This window comes from Ovis aries, chromosome 3 (assembly GCF_016772045.2).
Source record: "Ovis aries strain OAR_USU_Benz2616 breed Rambouillet chromosome 3, ARS-UI_Ramb_v3.0, whole genome shotgun sequence".
NCBI classification, from domain to species: Eukaryota; Metazoa; Chordata; class Mammalia; order Artiodactyla; family Bovidae; genus Ovis; species Ovis aries.
The window spans coordinates 181,326,679-181,347,403 of NC_056056.1; the positions used below are offsets into that span (position 1 = coordinate 181,326,679).

At 52.9% G+C, this 20,725-nt stretch overlaps 1 protein-coding gene across 8 annotated transcripts in view; it reads left to right on the plus strand.

The window, feature by feature from the left end:
• The first annotated feature begins 264 nt into the window (after positions 1 to 264).
• The window catches only part of CYTH4 (cytohesin 4), a 30,683-nt gene continuing 10,222 nt past the window's right edge, over positions 265 to 20,725 (plus strand). For 2 of the 8 annotated variants that reach the window (XM_042247263.1, XM_004006733.5), the window contains exons 1-8: positions 265 to 368; positions 9,541 to 9,623; positions 11,501 to 11,565; positions 12,843 to 12,909; positions 14,406 to 14,524; positions 16,182 to 16,262; positions 17,839 to 17,951; positions 19,997 to 20,145. In XM_042247263.1, the coding sequence (XP_042103197.1) occupies positions 350 to 368; positions 9,541 to 9,623; positions 11,501 to 11,565; positions 12,843 to 12,909; positions 14,406 to 14,524; positions 16,182 to 16,262; positions 17,839 to 17,951; positions 19,997 to 20,145 (696 nt within the window). In that variant the 5' untranslated portion in view covers positions 265 to 349. Of the gene's footprint in view, positions 369 to 3,380; positions 3,522 to 9,540; positions 9,624 to 10,235; positions 10,503 to 11,500; positions 11,566 to 12,842; positions 12,910 to 14,405; positions 14,525 to 15,864; positions 15,948 to 16,181; positions 16,263 to 17,838; positions 17,952 to 19,996; positions 20,146 to 20,725 lie in introns of those variants that run through there. The other 6 variants (XM_042247265.1, XM_042247266.1, XM_042247268.1 and 3 more) reach the window with 6 other exon arrangements.

Sequence of the window (20,725 nt, forward strand, 5' to 3'; positions counted from 1 at the left end):
GCATCTTCATCTGTGTGTGTGTGTTTCTCTGTGTCACCGTCTTTCTCTTTTCACCCACCCTCTCATCCCTCTTTCTGCCTCCTTTGCCTCTATTCTGCCCTTGCCTACACTCGAAATGCAAAGAATCCCTACCACTCAAACTCTGCCGGTTTTAGGAAGTACTGCTACGTCAAGAGCCTGCGCACCAGACCCCAGCAAGACAGGACTTCCTCCCCAGGCTGTGCTGGGCGGGGCGAACGGGAAAGGGCCTGGTGTGTCTGAGGTGACACAGCCCTGCCTGAGCAGCCCGAGTGGCAGCGGGGTCAGCGGGCTGCGGGAGCGCAGGCCACTCTCCCCCAGGGGCTTCAGAATGGACTTGTGCCACCCAGGTAAGCACCTGGGCCGACCTGGCTGGGCCTCACTTTCCTGTTCTATAGTATGGGGGTAATAGTGCCTGCCTCACAGGAAGCAGCATGTATAAATAGATATAACACAGGTGGGACATGCAGAAGCAGGCGACAGACCTTGATGAGCTCAGGCTAGGCGCCAAGCTGTGTTGCAAGTACTGGGAGTCCAGCAAACCAAGCAGGCATGGCCCCTGCCCTAATGAGCTTACACTCCAGAGGAGACAGACAGTAAATATATGAATGTGCTGTCAGACGGTGACAAGCAGGATGAAGGACAGTAAGGTGAGATAAGGAAGATGGGAGAGGGTGGCCAAGAAGGCCTCAAGAGGAGGCACTGTTTGAGCAGAGACTTGTAGCAGAGAAGGGAGTGATCCATGTGAGTTTCCGGGGAAAGAACATTCCAGGCAAAGGAATCGTCAGTGCAAAGGCCCTGAGGTGGAATTGAGAAAGGTGGTTTGTGTTGAAGATGATGATGTTGGTGAGGATGATAACTGTCTGGGTGACATAATAACCCTGCAGCCCGTTTGGCCTCTGGTGGGCGATGATGGCCTTTGGGGAGGCTGAGGACACCAGCTTTGCCAGTGAAGGGACCGGCAGGGTTGAGCAGCAGGGGCTGTGGCTGAGAGTCTGCCTGGTAAGCAGGCAAGGAGGCTGAGCAGCTGGTATGAGAGCAGGGCCAGGCTGTGTTGCGTTGTGTATCTGTGATGCAGAAAGGATTGGGACTAAACCTCTGTGCCCTGCATCTCAGAATGTTCTAGCATGGCCTGGAACTCCAGAAGACAGACTGCCTGGAGCTGTCCAGTTCCCCAGGTCCAGATGACATGAACCCTGTTAGCAACAGAACCCTTTCTTCAAACAAAACCTAAGACAGAGCATTCTGATCCCGCCCACTGGGCCTCCCCTTGCCCCAAGGGTTCTGGGGAACACAGTTAGAGAACCACTGATCTGTTTCAACAGCCCTCCTTTACTTGTGTGCTCAGTTGCTAAGTCGTGTCTGACTCTTTTGTGACCCCATGGACTGTAGTCCGCCAGGCTCCTCTCTGTCCATGGGATGTTCCCAGGCAAGAATATTGGAGTGGGCTGCCATGTCCTCCTCCAGGGGATCTTCCCAACCCAGGGACTGAACCCATGTCTCCTGAGTCTCCTGCATTGGCAGGCGGGTTCTCTACCCCTGAGCCACCTGGGAAGCCCTCATTTACACATGGAACGAAAGGGGGGACACAGTCTTGCTGAGGCAGGATGACTCCACGCCTCCCGGCTGCCTGTTCAGCACTCTCACCGCAGCCCTTGTGCTTCTCCTGGGGGCTTTTGGGGCCCGGTGGCTCATGGAGTGTATGTCTTCAGTGAACACATCTTAGTGGCAACTAGGGGGGCAAGAGGAGCCCCAGGAGGAGCAGTGCCAGGCTCAAGGTCACTCAGCAGCTGCGAGGGTGACGGGAGACAGTGAATTCTTGCCCCCCAACTACCTGTCTTTGCACCATTATTCCTGGGGTCTTCAGACACAAAAATCTTTAGGATGGTTTGTTTCCACCACGCAAGGAGATTGTCCTCAGGAGACTGAAGCTCACAGAGGTGAACTGGAGGACAGGATGGAATTGTTCAAAGTCAGGCAGCCAATAAGTGGCAGAATAGGGACAAGATCTGAGAGGAGCGAGAGCCCCAGTTTAGCCTGGGCTGTGGGGGAGGGACAGGAGGGGCGGGGCCTCCCAGGGAGGCCAAGAGGTGAGTCTCTGCTTCAGGCTGGTCCTGGAAGGACAGGGATCCAGCGGAGTCACTGCAGGCAGTCTCTTGGGAGATCTGAGGATTCCATTGATCAGTTCGCCTATTCATTCGTTCATACAATAAGCAGTCCTCTGGTGTGCAGGTCCTGGGCTGTGCGATGCTGGAGATAGCAATGACCAGGCCACAAGCCCAGTCCTGAGGGAGCTGCTGGTCTGGCATGTGGGGCAGAGGAAGAAAAATCCTGCAGGACGGTGACCCAGGGCAGATGCGCAGAGGGGCACAGACCTGCAGCCTGGGAGGGAGACACTTTCCACCCAGGGCAAGGGCGATCTGGGAGGACTTCCTGGAGGAAATGAAGGGAAGAAAGGTCATTTCTCTGCTACCTAGACTGGGTCTTTATTGGCGCTCCTTCACAGCCTGGTGACTTTCCCTCTCTGAGCTCAGGTGTGTCATCTCTAAGTGGGCACCATCATCCCAGCAAGACCTAGGGAAGCGACCTGGTTCAGATCCCACCTCTGCACCAACCTGCCAGAGGTCACAATGGGCCTCTTCCTTCTGTGGGTTTCAGTTTCCCCACTCATACAATGGATGGGATGGTGGCGAAGGGGCTGCCTCCCCACCTCCAGCTGTGGGTGTTTGATACCCGCAGGTCCCCTCCCCCAGGTCTGCTGAAACGCTGAGCGGTCTGGGCAACAAAGCCCCGGTGTGACCAAAGGCAGCCGTGGGGCTGGTGCAGCAAGACTGCAGGTTAAAAATAGAGGCAGCTGGGCTGGGGAGGAAGCCACACGATGCGATGGGCGCACAGGGCCTCAGGGGCTGGGGCGAGTGTAGCTCTGCTGGCCGCCCCCCACCCCAGATCCCCTTGCTGGATTCAAGGCCCGCGGATCGCACCCCCTCCTGCCCTAGAAAGGGGAAGCGGGTCCAGCTGTCCTGGAAGTGGGGCTATGAGCAGATTTCTAAAAATATGCTGGGAAAGAGGAAGGACAAAGGGGAAGTAGAGAGGAGCTGGGGAGCTGGTTGGGGCGGCACCTGGGCACACTCAGCCGGCCTGGGCCTGGAGCGCAAGAGGCGGGGCGGGGGTGGGGGGACAGCCCAGCTTGGTGAGGAGGAGTCGTTGGCAAAGGCGGCCTTCCAGAGGTGTGGATTTACAGCCCAGTGAAGGGTAAACAGATCTCATGGCAGCGGCAGTTGTTACTAATATTTTAATATTCTTGTGTTTTTTATCGTTATTGTCACTATTTTTATTATTATTAAAAATCCATCTGCCTCGAGCTGCGCCAGTGCCTGAAACTTCGTCATCACCTGGACTGGAATCAGCAGTGACCCCTCTCAGGCTGCGCCCTTGCCACCCTTTCTGAACCTCAGTGCCCTCTGCTCTGAAATGGGGAGAAATCCCTACTTTTAAGCAAACAGGTGAAGCGTCGGAAAGCCCCTGTCCACCACGTGAGGACAGCAGCAGGCTCGGGGTGGTCTGCACTGTTTCGGGGTTGGAGGGGGGTTAGACGTACTTGGCCAGCCTCCAGCTATTTGGGTCAGGATCTGACAGAAGGGGACGGTGGCCTGAGAGGGTTCAGGAACACACCTGCCAAACCATTAAAGGAGGTACATGAATAAAAAGGCAAGACTTCCTGGCAGTCCAGTAGTTAAGACTCTGCACTTCCAAAGCAGGTAGCACGGGTTCGATCCCTGGTCGGGGAACTGAGATCCCGCATGCCATGTGGCCAAAAAATTTTAATCATTAAAATAAAATTGAGCCTTAAAAGAAAAAATTTTTAAATAAATAACCTCTCATTACCCCCCCTTGTCATTCCACTCTCCCAGGTGGAAAAAAATAGCACTTTCCCCAGCTCTATAATGTTGGCCTCGTTTTATTTTTTTACCCAAAAAGAGAAAGGGGCTCAGACTGCGGCCATCACCCTGCACCTTGTCTTCATCCTTCTTGGTGGTCAGCAGTTCTGGGTCAGAAGATCCACACTTAGCGTCTTGTGGGGGTTTTGACGATCTGTACAGAGATGCCTGGCTGCAGAAGATGGGTGTTAAATTGGGTATCAAAGCTGTGGCCTCAGAGCCCCAGATGGGCCGGGGTGTGAGCCACAACTCTGCCACCTTCCAGCTGTGTCCCCTTGGGCAGGTCACTTAACCTCTCTGAGCCCCCAGTGCCTCATCTATAGAATGAGATTTAGAAATACCCGGCTCCAGAGTCAGGGTCAGGATCAAACAAGATAGTGGATGGCAAGAGCCTGGAGTGCCCAGGGCCTGCAACACAGTAGGGGCTCAACCGGCACGTCTTTCCTTTGCCAGCAACTTGTCTTGTTTGTAGAGCAAGATCCCAGATTTGCTGCGGGGATAGAGGGGGTTGGTGATGCACAGATGGAGGGCCCCAGAGGAGATGGAGAGAATGAGTAGGAGCTGCCAGGCAGGGAGGAGAACGAAGGGCATTCCTGAACCAAGGAACAGAATGTGCAAAGACCTGTGGAGGGAAAGAGCAGCCAAGAGGCCCTCAGGCCAAGGGCAGGGGTGGGTGCAGTGTGAGATGAGCGTCGGCCAGGTAAGACTTGGGGTCTTCTTTTTAAGACTGATTTATTTGGCTGTGCCAGGTATTAGTTGCTACATGAGGGACGTTTAGCTGCAGCATGCGAACTCTCGGTTGCAGCATGTGGGATCTAGTTCCCTGATCAGGGATCAAACCTGGGCCCCCTGCATTGGGAGGGCGGAGTCTTAGCCACTAGACAATGGGATGTCATGGGAGACTGCATGGGAGGGACAGAGTGGAGGCAGGGAGGATTCAGGAGGCTCTAAGTTATCTGGAGAGAGTAGCCCAGGGTCTGGGTGAGGGTGAAGGCTGTGGAAACAGAAAGAAGATAAACAGGGCTTGGTGATGAAGGACACACGAGGCTTAGAGTGAGGTGTGTGTCAAGGTGCTTCCTGGGGTTCTGGCCAGGGTATCTGAGGGGCCATTCCCACAGCTTCAGAACTCAGGAAGAAGGCCAGGTTGAGGGGACATTCTAGGAGTTCTGCTTTAGTTGCAGAGACAAATGAGCTGACAGAACACAAGAGGGGTGGAAGGGTCTGAAGCTCAGGGCAAGGAGTTGGAGCTGAGAGTATGGGTGTGGTTCCTTGGCCCAGGAGGAGAGGGGGTAATAATGAGACCCCACAGGAAGAGAGGAGAAGTCAGCCTGGGCCCCAGCCATGGGATCTCCATGGCTCATCCTTGACCATCTACCGTGGGGAGCATCCACAGGAACATGGAATTCCTTCCTGGCTTCTATCCAACAAGCAGCCAGTCAGGAATTTACTTGGCCTCCACCAGCAGGTGTACCCTGGGCGAGAAACGGGCCTTCAGGACAAACCCCTGCCAACAGGAAAACAATGAAAAGCAAACAAACACAAAGGTTGGATCTTTCACTCCAAAGTCAACTAGAAGTGACTGGGTTTTTCCACCGTGGAACTCAGCCTCCCTCCACTCCTGACGGAAGAGTTCCAGGTCCCAGTTTCTAGCACCGCCTCCCCCGCTATGGCCCCGCTCCAGTCTCCATGAAGATGGCCCCTCACTCTGTCCATCCCTGCATGTTTCCAAAGGCATGCAGAATCTACCTCTCCTGGGATGGAAGCTTAGGTGTGGGAAAACTAGGGTTCTGATGCCAACACTGCCACTTCCTGGCTGTGTGACCCAGAGCAAGTCACTTCACCTCTCTGAGTCTCAGTGTCTTAAACTGAGAAAGATCCATTTAGAGGTTAATGAGACGCTTACTTTGTCCCTTGGTATAAGTGCTACCTCCCCTCACCTCCACTCCACTCCCACTTGGAAACCAGGATCTCTAGACCTCATAGTTGCAAGGAGAGGAAGGAAATCTCCCAAGGCGGTCACTAGAAGGATGGTACCACTCCTGGTTCCTGAATCCCAGTAGATTACCTCTTGGGAACAAAGCACCATCTAATGGTCGTTGATTTAAGGTGTGTAGTACATCTTCAAGGATGGTGCCCCATCCAAGCAGTTTAACACCTCCAACTGACAGCTCAGCTGCATCTTCAACAGGCTGCTCTGTGGCTCCATCAGGCCAGCATCTTCCAGTGGTGAAATGTGTGAGAGGACCATTGGGTCCTTAGGCCGCATGCTCCTCCCACACCTTCTTCAGTGTAAAGAGGGCTCCTTGGTCCAGTGGGATGTTTTGCTGTATTCTGGGTCAGCAGATTGAGCCCTTGGATAGTGGTGCTGGCCCAGGCTCTGTGGGCAGGAAAAGCCACCGTAAGCAGAATGAGGGATCCAGTTTAATAGATTTGCTGCCAAGTTGCTGGCTGCTCTTGTTGAAAAACAGTGGGTCTCTGTTGCTGGCAGGTCTGATATGAATCAGTGGCAGTAGCTTGGGGACCCTGGATGAGTGAGTCCACACAGGGCCTCCAAAGAGGCCACATGGCTGCTTCATCCATGTACATGGTACAAGCATTGGGCTCTCCAGGCAGAGACTGGCTGATGTCAACTGGCTGAGTCATTCTCTCTGCCTGGTGATTTAGTGACTCCCTTGTGGTGGCTGTTTCCTGGGGAACATCAGCGTGTTTACAGAAATCTTCACACTCTGCCACAGGGCCGCCCGCATGCCTCTTCCCCAGGCCTTTTTGTTCTCAGTCTTCTTTCCTTCTGAACAGTCAAGGCACCTTCCTCTACTCATGAATGCAGGTATATTCTCGCTTCACACTGCTTCTCTTTCCACATGAAATAAACGCCTTTCCCAAAGCTCTGCCTCCTGGAAGGACTTCTCACCATTGTCCTTCTGGAACATCTTGAGCAGGGTTGTAGTTCAATAGCTATTCGGTTTTACTTGTAACCAAACCCTGAGCCATCCATCCCAGAACTAAGTGCAGCCTTTCCTCCTCTGTCATAAGGTCGCAAGGGACCCATCCGTGAAGACACAGTATGAGCTGGGGGACTGGTGTAACAGCAGTGGGTGACACGGGGGTCTGGGTCAGCTGTCCCTGGGGCTTCCTGGATCCTTCTGTCTCTAAGGATTGCTGTTGGGCTCACTTGACTTTATCACTTGATGGGTCAGACAGACCTATCTGGCTGCTTGATGAGGGGATCATTACCATATATTCCTGATACAGTGTTGCAGAAGCCTTCCTGCTCTGGGCTTGGCCTCTCCTTCAGTCAATAGGGCTTGGGTCTAAAAATTGGCTTGGGCCTTGACTTTTTATATAGTGACTGCCCAATGGGAGCAGTGTATCCTTGGGTGAGGCAGCTCCATTTGGGCTGAGGTAAGTTCTGAGGAGGGACTCAGCTGCGAGTCCTCAGCAGGTCACACACGCCCACACCAGCCACTGGGGGAGTGGGTGCCTTGGTCCTGCAAGGGAGAACCAGGAGGCACAACGTGGCATCCATTATATGTGTGTTGTACCCTTACCATATGCCACATACTCACAGAGTGTTTGACCAAAGTCAGCATTTTCAATCCTGACAACCACCCTCTAGGTTGTGGTTCATGTTTCAGAGACAAGAACACTGTGTTAGCTGTTTCACGGTTGGCTGATGTAACAAAAAGGCTCAGAATAACAGGGAGTGAGACATCCTCAAACCTTCTCTCTCTCATTGAAAAATGATTCTTCTCCATATGGATGCTTGGAGCCCAGATTCCTTCTAGCCTGATGCCCTGCCATCTCAATACCCAGCTGACATCTCAAAGTCCAAGATAGCTGCTCAGTCGACAGAAGGGGGACGTAGGGAAAGGGACCCCTTGATATTCTCTCTGCTTTTATTTGGAAGAGATCATGTCTGTACTCGCAAAACCTTTAAGAAATGTGATCAGGCGCTTCCCAAAGCGAAGCCTTGAGAGTCGAGAGGATTTGGATGAGCAGACAAGAAAAGGCATCCTAGGGTGGAGGAGCTATAGAGGCCAAGGCGGGGAAGTAAGACTGTTAGACCATTTGAGGGCAGGCTGCAGTGGTGGGCTCTTGTTGGGAATGGTGGGGAGCAAGGCTGGCTGGAGAGGCCTGGGAGACTGTGGAGGCCCCAGGACCAGGACAAAGACTTTCTCCTCTAAGGAATCAAGATTCCATGGAGATTTTGACCAGGAGAGTATTATGGGACAGAAAGCACAGCAGGGTGTATAGCAGTGGGCCAGCTGACCCAGGCAGGGAAACGGTCATAGCGCCTTGCACAGGACACTGGAGCACCCACGTCTCCTTTCATTCATTTCCAGGTGAATTGTAGTCACCCCCACCCAAGTCCCACCCTGGCAGCAACTTGCCCCTTTGGAACCCTGGCCAGTCCCCCTCACCTCTCGGAGCGTGAGTGAAATGTCCCCCCACATCCAGTTTCCTCATCTTTATAGTAAGGATATCAGGAGCACCCTACTGAAGGCTCATTACCTAGCCTCTCCTGAAGGTAGCTGTGGCCATGTGACAACAGGTGGCCAATGGGATGTCAGGGAAAATGATTGCCACTTCCTGGTCACACAAATACATGAATAGATGAGAGATACGTGATCCAGTGAAGGAATGAAGTTACGGTGAAGGATGAATGCCCCTGGCAAGTATGGCACTGAGTGCTTGCTTTGTCAGCCTCTTTCTAGGGCTGTGTGTGTGCTCAGTTATGTCCAGTGTTTTGTGGCCCTGTTGGCTGTAGCCCACCAGATTCCTCTCCCTGTGGAATGTTCCAGGCAGGACTGCAGTGGGGTGTCATTTCCTCCTCCAAGGGATCTTGCCAACCTGGGAATCGAAACCTCGTCTTTTGGGCCTCCTGCATTGGCTGGTGGACTCTTTCCTTTTTTTTTAACATATTTATTTTGGGGCTCTGCTGAGTCTTGGTTGCTGTGCAGGCTTTTCACTGTTGTGGTGAGCGGGGGCTGCTCTCTAGTGCTGCTCAGGCTCCTCACTGCAGTGACGTCTCTTGCTGTGGAGCGCGGGCTATAGGGTGCAGGCTCAATAGCTGTGACACACAGACCTAGCTGTTGAGTGGCATGTGAGATCTTCCCAGATCAAGGATTGGACGCATGTCTCCTGCAATGGCAAGTGGATTCTTCGTCACTAGCGCCACCTAGGAGGCCCCTTACTAGGTGCTGAGGATATAGCAATGAGCAAAATTATTGAAGCGCCTGTTCTCATGGGGTTGAGTGGAATGAGTAGAATACAAACGACGCAAGTGAACAGATGGCTGAGCGAGTCTGAGTGAGCCTGTACCCAGAGGGGCAAAAGAAACAAAAAGCTGGTGGAAGGCGAGGGTGGGGCAAGAACTGCTTTAGACAGAGCAGTCAGGGAAGGCCTCGTGGAGGAGGTGGCGTCCCAGCCAAGGCCTGAGTGAAGAGGGCAAGCAAGTCATGGGTTTCTGGAGGGAGGAGAGCCCTGGGGAAGTGAGAGCTAGCCGGGTGGCTAAGGGTGGAGCTGAGGGATGGAGGGGAGGGCTGGGAATGAGCCAGGGAACCACTAGCTCTTCTCTCTCCAGACCCAGGGGAGTTGAGCAGCGGGGAGGCGGAGGAGCTGCAGAGGATCAAATGGCACCGGAAACAGCTTCTGGAGGATATCCAGGTGTGTTCACACTCCGCTCACAATGCACACGCTTTTGTCCACACTCATGTTCACGCCCTCGAACCACACCCACACATGAGCAAACACTCTTACTCACTCCTGATGCGGCCAGGACCAAGAGCAGGCCTAGATTCCAGCCCACTCGGAGCCTTGGCCTTGGCCTTAGGAGTGGGAAGGACAGAATTCCCAAGGGGACTCCCCACTCCTGGCTCAGCTTCCAGGGCCTAGAGAGAGCCACGAGAGCAAGGCAGAGAAAGGGAGCAATTGATTAAGCACCTACTATGTGCAGAACCCCACCTTCGTGGCCTCTATCTGGTCTCATCCCCACCCTGAGCCTCAGCTTCCACCCTCCTAACACGTAGACCATTTAGTCAAGATAATGCCAATATCTGCCTAGCACTTTGCCACCTCACCAGCTCTCAGACATTAGCTCATTGATTCCCAGAAACCTTCTGAGCCAGGCGCTGCTTCTGCTCCTGGAATGAGCCATGCAGCTCAGTCCTGCCCCTGGGCCTTTGCACTCACAGTTCCCTCTGCCTGATACTCTCCAAGCCCTCCGTAGAGCTCCGCCTTCTCCTAGTTCACTCTTGGCTCAAATGTCTCTCCTCTTAGGGGCTGCCCTGTCCACCCTGGCTGTAGCTGCTGGAACCCTACCCTCCACCCCACCACGCATATACCTAGGATTCCAGAGAAAGACAAAGGCACAGGCTCATTCCCTCAGCAAGTACCTACCACCTGACAGGCTCTTTCTAGACCACTGCTCTGATCATGTTCTGTGTGGTCATTTCAATTGTCCCAAGATCCCAACCCCGCTGGACCATGAGCTCCTTGTAAGGGGAGCCTGGGTCTGTTTCCCACCACTGCATCCCCAGCCCAATGGTAAGAGCATAGTAGGTGTTCAATTAATAATTTTGCATGAACCCACCCCTCATTTTATTTGTGGAGAATTCACTCAGTGACTGGGCCAAGATCACATGGACTTAAAAGCTCTAGGTTCCACGCTGCCCCTAGGTCCCAGGACAAACCCCTAGGAACCACCCCCCATTCCAAGGTCTTGGTGGAGGAGAGGGAGGGCCGGGGTGCCTTCAGGGGCTCTTTCCAGGTGCGCATGCTGCAAAGGGATGCTGGACAAGCTGCCACCTCTCCCCATCTACCCAGTGGTGGTTGTCGGCAGAGTTAGGGGGTCTCCTGGAGACATGTTGGACACATGATCTCATCTCTCTGGGCCTCAGTGTCCTCTTCTGTAAATTCCGCTGGAATTGCAGAGTCCACGAGAAGAGAGCCTAGGCTGTCTTGTACCATACTGCACCCAGAGAATCTGGCTTGTAGTGGCCACAAAGTCTAGGGTAGGGTAAATGGATGGAGGGAGGGAAACCAGAGAGGAGTTGGGCCCTGATCACAGGGCAGGAATTTGTCCTTCCTGATGTGGAGGTAGTAGGAAGCCATGGACAGAGTTTGAGCAGGAGAAGGGCCGGCACCAAGCCCTGCTTCAGAAAAATGGCAGCTGGGTGGAGGAGGGCGTGTGCGGAAGGTTGGACTCAGGGTGGGACACCTTACAGCGGCAGAGGCAGGAGATGGGAAGACTGGAAATAGAGTGTGGACTGGGGACTCCCTAACCCTGAGACAGGAGCCCCGGGAGAATTAGATACAGACAGAGGCAGTAGGGTTGGCTTGGGGTTTTGAAGATAAGAGACATCTGGAAAAGGGGTCTTCCTGGGGAGGGACCCTTAGTGACCGCTCAAGACAGAGGTCTGGGAGTCATGCCCAGGGTGAGAGTGATTGTGTTGGGGGGGTGCTGGAGAGGGCTGTGAAGCCCACTTTGTCCTGGCTTCCACCCGCTGACTCTCCCTCTTTGAAATGCCCCTGCCACTCCACAGAAGCTGAAGGATGAGATCGCAGATGTGTTTGCCCAAATCGACTGCTTTGAGACAGCAGAGGAGAGGTGAGGGGCCGGCCGGGGACCCAGGGAAGCTGCCACAGTGCTTTCTCGAGGATGTCGCATGTCAGGAGTGAGAGTGAATGAGCCCAGGCCCTGGTGAAACTGGGGGTCAGACCCCCAGAGCGGGGGCTTCGGGGTGAAATAGGAACACGGCAGCTCTGACAGTCCATCCTCTGGTCTGGTCTGGTCCTTGCTTCCAGACTGCCCCCTCTCTTCAGTACCAACCCCCGTTCTCCTGCCTCCTCCACCCCAAGTCTCCCCCAGCCCACCTGACCCCACCCCTGACCAATCACTGGCCAGGAGTATCCTGGGAAAGGTCAGGGAGGAGGAAAACTCAGCCCCGAGGATGAGGACTAGGAAGCCAAAGACCTTATGGGAACAAAAGCCACGCCTGTGGTCAGGCCGAAGCTGGTCCATCCCACCCCACCCATGGGTGTCATCCACTCTGCCCCTTCTGTGGGAAGATGCCCTCTGGCTCTGAAACCTGCGGTTGGTCCTCTCCTTTCTCTGGGCTTCAGTTCCCCACTTGTGCAACGAGAAGGTTGGTCCATACATAACCCCTAGGGCCCCAGGGCACTGACTCCTACGTTTGATGTCTCAGAAGATCCCCACCCTGCCCCTGCCAGCCTCAGTTCTCTGATGCCTCTGATCTCCACCTTCCAAGCAGGACACACACACGCACACACACATGCACACTGATGCACACACGCACATGTGCGCAGCCCGCATGTCTCTAGATCCCCTGCTCCAGCCCCAGCAATGACAATAACATAATAGTTACGCAGCTCCTACCACCCATTGTTTTCAGTGCTTTAACCTCCCAACAGTGCTTGGGGTGCCGGAGGTGGAGTCACCCCCATTTTACAGAAGAGGAAACTGAGTCCCAGAGAGATGAAGTGACTCCCCTTGAGTGGGATTTGCACCAGGAGTCTGGCTCCAGAGCTTATGCTCTCCTCACCCTCCCCCACCCTACCCACCAGCCTCCTTGTTATGTTGTTTCCACTCCAAGCCCTTCTAAATCCTCTCCCCGGGAGTATCTCTGGCTCCCGAGGTCACAGCTTCAGAGCTGGTTAAAATGCTTGTGCTGAGCCCATTGGAAATTGGGTTTCCTGGCTCAGGAAGCAGTCCAGACCCTGGATTTCTCACATTCTCCCAGGTGACTCTGACCCCACTTGGAGGTCCTTAAGGAATACTGGCTCTAGCCAAGGAAAGCGTCCTTGGGGATTGGAGGGGTGCCCTGGGGTCCAGGGGCGTCCAGGCTGATGTCTTTCCATCTACAGCCGCATGGCCCAGAGGGAGAAAGAGCTGTGCATCGGCCGCAAGAAATTCAACATGGACCCCATGAAGGTGGGCAGTGTGGGGGCTCGGGCTGGGGGGCCAAGGAAACTGCACGCTGGGCATCTCCACAGTCTCTCCTTCTTCCCCTCAACCGACACAATTACCTACTTTCCAGAGGAGGAAACTGAGGCCCCGCTGGGCTCAGCATCTTGTCCAGTGCCCCACGCCATCAGGGCTGGGGGCTCCCCCACCCCACAGCCGAGTAGCCCCGGGGCCTGAGGTGGGAGCCAGGAGGATGATGGGGGCTCTGCGATGTCTATGAACTTGGGGTCCCGTGACTCTGGGCCCCTGTCTCCCACTCTGTGAGTAGGACTTAGGTTGGTCAGGCCTTTGTACTCGGGCTCAGTCTCTGGAAGTGCCTTTTAGTTGCTCCGCTTAGGCAGCCTGTCCTGAGATGCTGGCACAGAGCCCTGAAAGCTCAGATCTCAGCTATGGTCTAACTCCCATCCCCACTGGTCTCAGAGCAACCCCAGCCCCCACCCCTCACCCAGCTAGGTGGCAGCTGGGCTCCTTTCCTGCAGGAACCGAGACAGGAGGAAGCCACAGCTGACACAAGGAAGTGGGGTCAGGGCAGCCACGGGGTCCCTGGAAATTTACTGCTCTGGTTTAGAAGGCTGCCTCTTGTGCATCACAGATCTCCCGTGTTCCCAGACACAGAAATGGACCCCTGCTCCCATCCACATGGACCACACAGGCCACACACACACACACACACACACACTCACATTCCTTCCTGAGTGCCCCTCATGGAGGGGCCTCTGAGGGGTTCCCTGGACCATCTGCCTGTCACACAGAGCCTTCCACAGTCTATCCCCACTCTTCCAAGCAGCCTCTTCTCCAAAAGAAACAGGGATGCAAAGGCACCATCACAGAAAACCGGAGCCCAACCCCTCCAACTCCTAAAATTAGAATGACAGACTTTGAGTGCCTGGGTTGTGAGGTGAGATGTTTTGATACCGTCAAATCTGAAAAGTGGGGCAAGGCACACTCCCATTTTCACGCAGAAAGGGGAGAAAAGGCCCTGCCGGGGAAAGTGTCTACCTCTGAACCATAGCAATTTCCTCTCCTTTTGATTGAGCTGGGATTTTTTTCTAATTTTTATACAATGGACATAGATTACTCGTGAGAAAAAAATGAAACACTGTTTTTAAATAATACAAATAATAAGGGGACAAAAGGAATAGCTGAATCATTCAATCTAAAAATTATAAATTCATTGAATCATCAAAGTATATGATCAGAGAGTGGCAGACTGAGGGGGACCTGGGGGAGCAGCTGGCATGAACCTGGTTCATGGCAGGAACCCATGTCTGTTTGCACACCTCTGCTGATGGGGAGCTCATCACCTTACAAAGGCAACTTCAATTAAGGAGGGTCACAAATTCCCAGAACAAGCTGAGCCAATGCTAGAATTCCAGGCCCCAGGGCTCTGGCCACCCTCTCTCCCCCTTCCCAGGCTGGCTGCTGGGTGGGGGCTGCTTACAGGCTCTGTGTACCACCTCCAGGGCATCCAGTATCTCATTGAGCACAAGCTGCTGACCCCCAACGTCCAGGACATCGCCCAGTTCTTGTACAAGGGCGAGGGCCTCAACAAGACAGCCATTGGCACCTACTTGGGAGAGAGGTAAGGAGGGTGGGGCCTTAGGAAGGCAGGGAATGAGGATGTGCAGCTGTGCACAGCTATGTGTGAGGGGTGGGTTGTGTGTGCAGGTAACTAAGGAATGAAGCATGTTAGGAAGGTCGTAACTCCTGAGGCTTGAGCAGATTAAGCCATCACTCTCCTTCCAGACCTTGAACCAAAGCATGTCTGCCTTCATTCCTTCCTTCATTCACCTAGAAAACAAGTAGATATTTTTAATATCTACTGTGCTTCCTGCATAGCTCAGTTGGTAAAGCATCTGCCTGCAATGTGGAAGACCTGGGTTCAATTCCTGGGTCAGGAAGTTCCCCTGGAGAAGAAAACGGCAACCCACTCCAGTAGTTTTGCCTGGAGAATCCCATGGACGGAGGAGCCTGGTAGGCTACAGTTCACGAGATTGCAAGAGTCGGACACGACTTAGGGCTATCTTTACTCGGCTTACTAGATGCACCAGGCAGTGTTCTAAGCCCTGGATTTACACCAGTGAACAAGACAAAACTACCAGGGTCGGGGAGTGGGGATAAATTGGGAGTATGGGATTAACAGATGCGATACCACACATAGCAGATTAACAACAAAGAATTACTGTATGGCACAGAGAACTATATTCAATATCTTGTAGTAAACTACAATGGAAAAGAATTGAAATAAAGAATATATATATATATATATATAAATCATTTTGCTGTACACCTGAAAATAACACAGTTATAAATCAACTATACTTCAATTAAAAAGAAAAAAAACTTCTGCCAGCAGGGAAGGTACATTCTAATGGGGAAGAGAGGTACCAAAATATGTAAAGTAAGTTAGAAAAAATTAAAAGTTCTTTGGAATACCAACAAGCAAGAAAGGGAGATGAGAAAGTTCTGGGAACCGTGCTTCAAAGGTGTGACTTTAAATAGTGTGGACACAAAGGGTCTCACAGAGTAGGTGACTTTTGGCTGAAATTTAGAGGAGGTAAGCAGTGTGGCTCTGGGGAAACAGCATTTCGGGTAGAGGGAACAGCGCATGAAAAGGCCCTGGGGCAGAAGCCGGCTGAAGGACCAACAAGCCATTGACACAGGAGCAGAGGGATGGAGCATGGGAGGAAGTAGCTGGCGACAGGTGGGGACCCCTGAGAGGGCCCTGGGCCAAGGGGTACAGCAAGCCAGCACCCCCTCTCCCAAGCACCTCAGAGAACACTCTCCTTCTCCTAAGCAAGCTGGGCATGCAGCTGGCAAGAAGGGTGGGGCTTTCTGATTTCAGATCTGAGAAGACAGAGGAAGTGGGGGTGGACATGGTTCTCTCCATTTTACAGATGAGAATACTGGGGCTTGGGGAGGTCTGGTGGTTTGTGAGGGGTCACCCAGACAGGAAGTGACTCAGGACAGGCCACTCCGAAGCCAGAACCCCGCTCCAGACTGAGGTCAGTGCTGGTAAGCCAGGAGCGTGTGGGGGTCTGCTGTGAGTGGGAGGACATGGGTGTGCAGATAGCGGTGGGAGGATGGTGATGCAGGTCAGACATGTGAACAAACCAGAGGGTGGCTGGATTCAGAAGGAGGATGTCTCTCCCCTCCTCAGCCTCCTCAACCTCAACCCCCTCTAGAAGGGGGTACAGATGCTCAAATGTGTCCCACCCTCCCTTCTGTCTCCTCTCCAGAGACCCCATCAACCTGCAGGTCCTCCAGGCCTTTGTAGATTGCCATGAGTTTGCTAACCTCAACCTTGTCCAGGCCCTCAGGTGAGTGGTCCAGGGGGCAGGGGCCTGACTCCCAAGGGGCTGGAGGGGTGTTGGGGGCACCATCATCCACATGGCTAACAGCACAAACAAAGCATCAAGAGTGAGAATTAATTAATGAGGGAATTCCCTGGGGACCCAGTGGTTCATACTCAGTTCTTTCACTGCTGAGGGCTTGAGTTCAATCCCTGGTCAGGGAACTAAGATCCTGCAAGCTGTGCAGTGCGGCCAAAAAATTGTTTTTAATAAATAAATAGAAGCAAACGATCACAGTATCCCCAAAGAGGGCTGAGGTTAGATGAGATAACAGGCATGGACTGCCTGTATCAGCACCTGGTTTGTTACTACTACTACTAATTATTATATTACATCATTATTATAGTAATATTTAATCATTTTAATCACTATTACTATTATTATGACTGCTATTCCCACTGCTTTTTAAATTAGTGCTTATTTTATTTATTTTATTAATACAGCTTAGTGTGTACTACATTTATTATTACTTATTATTTTCTAATTAGGATATTATTTTTGCTACTCAGTTTTACAATGATGGGAGGCATTAATATATATGGGTAAGGAGCACAAACTCTGGAGCTAGACTGCACAGTTCATACCCTATATCTGCTACTCACTCCTGGGGAAAGTCACCAAAAAAAAAAAAAAAAACACACCTCCCTGTGCCTCAGTTTCTTTATCTGTAAAATGGGGTTAATAACAATACCAACCTCATAGAACTAAGTAAGAAAGTGCTTAGAATTGATCCATAGTAAGGGCTTAGTAAGTCTTGCTGTTGCAGACGATGTCTGGAAAACCACCTCCTGAGTAGGGGCATTTGATCTGGGTTTTGACAGATGATTAGGAGTTTGCAAGGGAGAGAAGGAAAAAAATCACCATTATCTAAGCAATGTGGCCTTCCCTCCAACTCTCATGTTTTTTAAAGGAGAGGGGTAGGTTGGGAGTCTCCAGAATTCATTCATTCATTTATTCATTTCTTCATTCTCTCACCCACTTAACAAGCCTTCACTAAGCAGGCACTGGCTCAGTAAACACAGACCCAGTGTTCAAGGCTCAGTGGGAGATGTGAGAGGAGCGGGCATGGTCCTTGACCTTGGCGAATCCAATTGGAAGATGTGGATATCATTCAGTTCCAAGAAAAGGAAGTTCAGCCAAGGAAAGACAGCCTCCTCAGGGTCCATGGATCCCAGGGCCCAGTGGCCAGGCGGAGAGAGGCCTTAGAGCCTGAGAATCTGCACTGGTCCCCTCATGGGCTGGGGTGGAGTGGCCCACAAGTCTGGGCCGCAGATGGGCAAAGAAGAGTGTCCACTAAGCTCCTGTTTTCTAGAAGAAAAGGCATTTCTTGGTGCCCTCCTGCAGACTTGGTGCTCACAGCACAGATTCCACTGACCCTTCCTGTGAGTCTAGATGTCAGGTGCGGAGTCTCCCATTTACAGGATAAAGAGACTAAGCATGAGCGAGGCAGAGCGGTTTCTTGAAGGGGAGGGATGGGGGCCCTCTTGCCCCCCTCCGAGAGTCCTCCACTTCCACGGCCCGTGGCTCTGTTCTCTGCCCCCAGACAATTCCTGTGGAGCTTCCGGCTGCCAGGCGAGGCCCAGAAGATCGACCGCATGATGGAGACCTTCGCCTCCCGATACTGCCTCTGCAACCCCGGCGTCTTCCAGTCCACAGGTGCCTATGTGGGAGGGGACCCTGCCAGGTGTGAATTTACCTCCTGAGGCACCAGGTCTCTCCCAAGCACCCAGACCCTGGGAGCCAGATCCTGTCATCAACCCTCACTGAGCACCATATCCATGCCAGACCCTCTGCTGGGTGTGTGTCAGGCAGAGCTGCCTACATACACATCTCCCAAGGGTATGATCCTTGGGAGAGAAGGCAGGAAACAATGGCATGGGGTGCTAAAGTATCAGTGTCTCATCTGAGGGTGAGGATGGGGGATTCAGCATGTCCAGGCTGGCTTTCCTGAGAACCTGATTTCTGAATGGGGTTTTGAAGGATGTATAGGAGTTCTTCAGGAGGTCAAGGGGAGAAAGAGCCTTTGGGAAAGGGGTTCTAGTTTGAACAAAGGCACAGAAGCATGAAACAGACTGGGCAGGATGCAGGGCGCCAGGGTGGATAAGAAGGATATCAGCAAAAATCGGTCCTCCACACTTCCCAACAGGGTGGGAGAGAAATGATGGCAGGCTTGTCTTGGCCTCTTCTCTGGATCTGAAGGTAGCATAGCAATAACCAAGTCCAAGTACTAAGCACTCCCCAGATGCTAAGTGCTTTACCTATGCAAGTCATGTAATCCTTACATCTACTCTACGAGGTCAGCAGTGTTCTCATCCTTCCAGATACAGACTCAGAGAAGTGAAAGGGGCTTCTCAGCAGTGCGTCCAGGGACAAGTCCTACAGAGCATTTGCCCACATGTGGTTATACATAAATTAGGGATTTGCTTGCTTATTATCTATCAGTGCACAATTTTAAACAACCCACAAGGGTGGGGACCATTTAGATTTTTTCACCAGTGAATCCCCATTCTGTAGCATTTATTAGCTACTCAATAAAAATTTTAGGAAGGAAGGAATTTTAAAGCACCAGATTTGAATCACTGTTGAACTATTTAATCTTGTGACCTGGGACATGTAACTTACTCTCCCTGTGCCTCAGTTTCCTAATCTGTAAAATGGGTGGGGGCAGTAACAGTGCCTCATTAGTGTTGTCAGGGGATGTAAAGAGCTTAGCATAGGGCAAGCACCATCAACATCAGAGCCACTGTTATCAGAGGTAAAATCGCTAATGAACATGAAGCTTTTTCAAAGTTAAACCTTCTAAAATATTGCAGGGGCTTCCCATGTGGCACTAGTGGTAAAGAACCTGCCTACCAATGCAGGTTAGACATAAGAGATGCAGACTCTATCCCTGGGTGGGGAAGATCCCCTGGAGAAGGGCATGTCAACCCACTCCAGCATTCTTGCCTGGAGAATCCCATAGACAGAGGAGTCTGGCGGCCTACAGTCCATGCGGTCACAAAAAGTCAGACACAAGTAAAGTGACTTAACACACCTCATATTGCAGATGGGGAAGCTGAGGCTCTGGGAACTCAAGTACTTTTCAAGGTCAACCAGAGAGCTGGGGTCACAGCTGAACTTCCCTGGCTCTGGACTCAGGGCTTTAAAGTATCACAGAGTAGCGATCATCTCCCTCCCAAATGCTCTCTCAGCCCAGCCTGGCTCCTGAGCACAAACACGTGAAAGTCTGAATAATAGAACAGGAGCTCGGCTCTGGGAACCCCACAATGCCAGCAAGATTACCAAGCAGCACGTGACCAAGCCCTGAACAGCGTAGCAAACAATGAGCATCCTCTGAGTTCCAAGGAGGCAGAGAACAGAGTGGGCAGGGGGGCAGGCAGGGCTCCGCGGGGAGGGGGGCTGGAGCAGGAGGGTTTAAATGGGTAGAAAGGGGAGAGGAGGGCGTGCTAGGCAGGGGGCCCAGCAGGAGCAGAAGTGCCGGGTGTGAGGCACACAGGGGCTCGGGCAACTGACAGTTGAAGCTTGTTTGCAGCAGGGAGCTCCGGAAGAGTGGGAGGTGAGGCTAGGACTTGAATGCCAAACCGGGAGGACAGGGTGCACCTTCAGGGCATTGAGACAGCCAACCCTCCACCCCTGAGGGGTTAGGGCGGAGGACGGGGCGTGGCCAGGCCCAGGACTCTGACCGCTGTCGCACCCCGCAGACACCTGCTACGTCCTGTCCTTCTCCATCATCATGCTCAACACCAGCCTCCACAACCCCAACGTCCGAGACAGGCCGCCCTTCGAGCGCTTTGTGTCCATGAACCGTGGCATCAACGACGGCAGTGACCTGCCTGAGGAGCAGCTGCGGGTAAGAGGGGCGTGGCCCCGCCCAGCAGGTCTCCAGGCATCCAGGAGGAGCCTGCCTTTGGGCGGATGACCCAAGAGGGGCTCATCTAAGAGAGAGCTCTCCAGGAGGGGGCCCTCCCAGGTCAATAACTGTCTTGAGATGTGCTAAGTTGCTTCAGCTGTGTCTGACTCTTTTGCAACACTATGGACTGTTGCCAGCCAGGCTCCTCTGTCCAGGGGATGGACAGTCACAAAAGAGGTTGGTCCTGAAATGGGCTTTCACAAGCAGTCCCATCTTAAGAAGGAGGTCCAAGACTGAACACCCAGGAGGGTGTTTCTGCCCAGACCTCAGCCTTTGGGAGCCCTAGACACCCATCACTCACACCTTCCTCGAAAGTGTGCCTCACCCCACCTAGTCTATTTCTTGGAATCTCAGAGTCTTAGACTCTCAGTGGGTCAGAGCAGAAAATTCCCAGTCTCTGCTCAAACCCCTCCCTCTTCCAGAGAGGAAGAAACAGGTCTTCCATAGGCTGCACATCAGCTCGAGAGTTGAGCGGAACCCAGGCTTCCTACCCCATCCCAAACAGCCCCCACCCCTGCTA